The sequence below is a fragment of the Agrilus planipennis genome, unplaced genomic scaffold (genome assembly GCF_000699045.2).
Source record: "Agrilus planipennis isolate EAB-ADULT unplaced genomic scaffold, Apla_2.0 scaffold238, whole genome shotgun sequence".
Taxonomy (NCBI): domain Eukaryota; kingdom Metazoa; phylum Arthropoda; class Insecta; order Coleoptera; family Buprestidae; genus Agrilus; species Agrilus planipennis.
In genome coordinates, this window is record NW_020439447.1 from 338,192 (window position 1) to 342,809 (window position 4,618).

Here is a 4,618-nt window from a genome sequence, read left to right on the forward strand (position 1 = left end):
ACGAGAGACTCGAGTCTCTCAATTTTTCAGTTTTATTCATTCAGTCTCTCTGTGAGAGACTCGAATCTCTGAATTAACAATTTTATCGTTCGAGTCTCTCATACAGAGACTGTGAGAGATCCATAAAAACACCTAGGCAATAACTGAGAGACTGTGAGAGACGCTCTCAGAGACGCTGAAAGACTGAAAGACTCTGAGAGTCTGGAGAGAGACTGAAAATTTTTGCCTAGGGATGTTTCATACTTGCCATTAAATTCTTAAAATGCTTTAATAATTAATTTATGTCATTTGACTGTAGTTTAGCAAGAAAACGGTCATTTAATTAGCGAGACCGCCTATGTATTTCATAGCGATTTTGTTATATGGTCTGTCAGACCGATTAAATACAATTGTAAAGCGCAATATGCAAGTGCGACAAATGAATAATTGGATCATTAATCTCAGTGTTCTTAGCGCTAACTGAATGTTGAAGTTATTTAATAATTTCAATTTATCATTCTGCTAGCAAATCAATATTGTGGAAAATCAAGTTAGCTACGAACTAGTGCATCACGTTTATGCAAAGTTGTCCGCCACGTTTTGTTACTAAATTTAATTGGCGTTCCAAAGTCGTTATCATAATGGTCCCAGTTGACCACGATAAAGTTAATTATGGGTTGTGAACCATTGCAGTCGAATTGTTTCGTTTTTTATTTTTCTGAATATCCAAAAGCTTTTTTCTTCTCAGAACATCATTTTTAAACATAGTAATTGAATTTAGTTTTTGTTTTGTTGAGTAATTTACGGATTCGTTTAACTTGACGTGAACATATCGATGAAAGAGAGCACGATGAACCCTTCCTGAACTTCCGGTTACTTCAAATAAGCCTTCCGTCGGTTATTACGACGAAAATTGACGTTTTAATAGCATGCGTTGTGGCGAGTTACCACGTAATACGAGAATGCAATCGTCTGCTGGACCGTCACACACTAAATCGATTTCGATCACACCCCATTAACCGCATCAAATAGAACAGATGCAACCGGACGCCACAGATCCCGTATAGAGGGTTAAAAGTCGACACTGATGAATGCCTACCCCTCTTTTTATCTCATCTATGCCTTATACAACATACCTAAGAATTCATATCACCAGCTATGATTAAAAATTCGCAAGATTTATTTATTTTTTTAGTAGTAAAGATAGTGGGATCGCCGCAGCTCTGTCAGGAACGTGTGCGGTTAGTATCCTAACTGTCACGGGTTCAAAGCCCAGACTAGGCGAAAAAAACTAAAAGACACATCAGAACCTGACGCCTTGCTACTTCAAAGTTGATATAAACATATGAATTAAACACAATAGAATGTAGGATAAACGGGAACCTATATATATAAATAAGCAAAGGGGCCATTTCTGAATTAAATTTTAACAGTAAAGCAAACTTCACACGTGAAATGAATCCAAGTCATGATAAAATGTACAAAATCCCTTAAAAGAGAAAAGAATGTAATAAAAAATAATGACTGACAGATTGGAATGATCATAAAACAAGAGTGAACATCTTTGTCCTAGTTACGTCAGGGTGTAATTTGGTAGCAGAGCCGTGGAAATTTGTTGAAAAACGTCTGCTGCAATAGAAATGGGAAGTTAGACGTCTCTTGAACCTAGACGAGGATTGAACTTCGTTGCTCGTAAAGATTTTTCCTGATGTAGTTAACTTTCATTCATTAAGACGTAAGAAGCGGGACATCGTGTCGCTTGAAAATGAGAACAAAAACCCACTGAATTTTTTTGTTCTGTTAAGACAAAACCGTGACATCAAACAACTTATTTCTTCGGCACGATTGTCTTCGAAAGCTTTCGAATAAATTGGGACGATGGAGAATAAATTGGCCCTCGTTTTATAATTCAAATGTCACCAATTCGATGCCATAAGTTACAGAGCCCAAATACGTCACTATTTCGCACCCTTGAAGTTAGAATTTACATTGATAGAATGTTTGCTATATCGGCTTGCTTTTCTAACAAAGAACTTATAAAGGATACACGGCAATACCTCTTCTATTCTCGTAGTTTTTGTCTTTTGTTTCAAAACATTTGCATACAATTCGCCGTTTCGCATGAATATTTTATGTGTCTTTGCCCCCCTTATTGTTCCCTTTTTGTGTGTTCAATAAAATTCACTCTTTTGTACGTGAAACACAGCCAAATAGAATACAAAAAAATAAGTACATTGAGACAAACCTGTATTTGGCAAACGAGTTCTCCATACGGCCAACATTTTCGTAAAGATGGTACAATTGCGAATGGTATTACAAGTAATCCAATTGCAAGATCATTACTTGCCAACGATGTAAGCAAGTACCTTGGCTAAAAAGACAAACAAATATGTTGATTATCAAAATAAAACCAAGAACAAGGACTCGAATAATCGTGGATTGTTCTTAATCATGAATATTAAGTCTTGATTTTATTATCGAGTCCGTTCACTTAGAGAATAGATCGATGTGTGTGGACTGCCACCAGAGGCTTACGGTTGGCCTATGATTGGAAACATCTGACAGTAAACGCCCGGAAATATTATGGGGACCAACTTATAACTGATATTTGTTTGTGCGCATTGTCCACGCTGTACCTTTCTCTAAGTGAACGGAAAATACTACAATTAGCAGTAAATATCGATTTGCTTGTACTTTTACAGTACAACGACCAAGACCATGATATTTAGTACTTATTACTTTTATTCAATTTGTGAGATATCCACCCCGAAAAGTTAATTTCATATTTTACTTAGCCATTATCTTTTCCATTGATACTTACCTGCGAGTGAATATATTTGGAGTACCTTCTACTATTAATGACTAGTATAAGCAGAATATTGGCTACAAGGACAATAAGGGTTAAAAGCAAGACGATCGTCGCTTGTAGTACATCCCCCGCGGTGACTCCAGCGAATAGACTCGTGCTATAACGGGGATGAGTACAGCTGCTGTTTTGTAGCGAAGGTGCCGTTAATATTGTAACTTTTGAATTCATCTTAGAGCACTTTTCACAAGTCATTTGGTACTTTTTAAAACTTTATGCAACTGCTACCTTAAGATAAGGCTGTCGTACAAGAACATGAACGATAGTACGAGATGGAAGCTGTCTTTCATCAAGGAAGCCATGTCTTCATTTTTCTATCATTTTTCTCGTCTAGTGTGGCAGTTTTGTGTCACCTGGAAACAAAAAAATCATATCTGTAGAGGCCAGTGGATACTGTGAGAGTTAGTGGTAGATTTAGATTTATCTTTTGACAATGGAGATTAAGCGGGGTAATTTTAAAACAAACATTGAAACAGAAACAAATGAGCCATCACCAGGACAGAAGAATTTTCACATTTATATCTGTCCCATACGTTACAAATTGTCATTAATCATAAAAACGAGCGTTATCCCCGTGAAGGGCTGGGCGTTGAAGCAATTGTTTCGAAACCATGGTTTTAAACCAAATATGATGCAGCTTTAGGGAGAGTGGGGTAACTGAGAACTGCAGAAACTGATGCAATATTCATAAATTGCTATTAGAAATGTTTATTGGATCCAATTTTCATCACAAAATTCAACATCAACACGTACTAAATCAGTTGTGTCTCCCTTTACACCATTAATTGTTCCAATTGTTCCTTTCTCTCTCTAGAAAAATAAGTTGAAATTTGCGTTGGTGGAAATTGGATTGCGATATAGATAACCGCCCTTTCCCTGTCGCCTTTACTATGCAGATTTCAGTAAACGTAATTAATATGAATTCGTTTCTTAAACGTGGAACATATAGTGTGACTTGGGGGTAGTAGGTGTGCGTTCAAAAGTTTAGAGACAGCCGATAATTTATCATCGAAAATGTCACCGTCACGGCTTGCAAACTGTTTATGAGGGTGTGATACAAAAAAGATTTATGTACAAACGATTTTGCCATCGGTTAGACGCTAAACGATATTAACTGTTTTTGCACATTAGTATCAAGAAGGTATGATACACATCGCAAAGATATCGACATCAATTAAGGGATGTTTTGTTTGATATGGAATGGAACAATGGAAATGTTATAACAGAAGAAGAAACGGAAACAAGTGTCAATAATAAACTTTTGCGTAAGGGGAAGATCATGTAAATACAATACTATAAAAAAAAAGAAATCATGTAGAAGCAGATATAAAAAGAGTACGCAGAACTTCCGCAGCTGCGGAAGCGTAAGTGAATGCCTGTTGTTAAGGTAATTCCAGTGCCTGTCTTGATCAAGAACAGAAGCGATTTCAAATTAGTATGTACCTACAAGGATAATATGAAGGAGGGTATCACCTTACGACGCCATTGTAAATATTTAAAACTACCCTCCTGGAGATTCTACTTTATCAAGTCGTTATTGTTGGTTTATTATTTTTGGGGATGCTCCAGTCTTTATTAAGTAAATGCCGCGCACAAAAATTAATTACTTTACCCGCTTCTCTAATGAACGTGCAAGTAATACCGACGATACCTTCTAAACATCTAAATTAAGTTTGAAATAATAACTCGAGGGAATATTTTCCTCGTGAAGCTACATCTTTTCATAATATCACATGCTTGATAACGGAACTGTACCATTAAAGAATTTTGAAT

At 36.4% G+C, this 4,618-nt stretch overlaps 1 protein-coding gene across 1 annotated transcript in view; it reads right to left on the reverse strand.

The window, feature by feature from the left end:
• LOC108740992 (trace amine-associated receptor 1) overlaps positions 1 to 3,016 on the reverse strand; it is a 14,383-nt gene extending 11,367 nt beyond the window's left edge. The window contains exons 1-2 of the mRNA XM_025979024.1: positions 2,801 to 3,016; positions 2,225 to 2,350 (exon numbers count right to left, since the gene is read on the reverse strand). Coding sequence (XP_025834809.1) covers positions 2,225 to 2,350; positions 2,801 to 3,016 — 342 coding nt within the window. The remainder of the gene's footprint in view (positions 1 to 2,224; positions 2,351 to 2,800) is intronic.
• Positions 3,017 to 4,618: the final 1,602 nt, after the last annotated feature.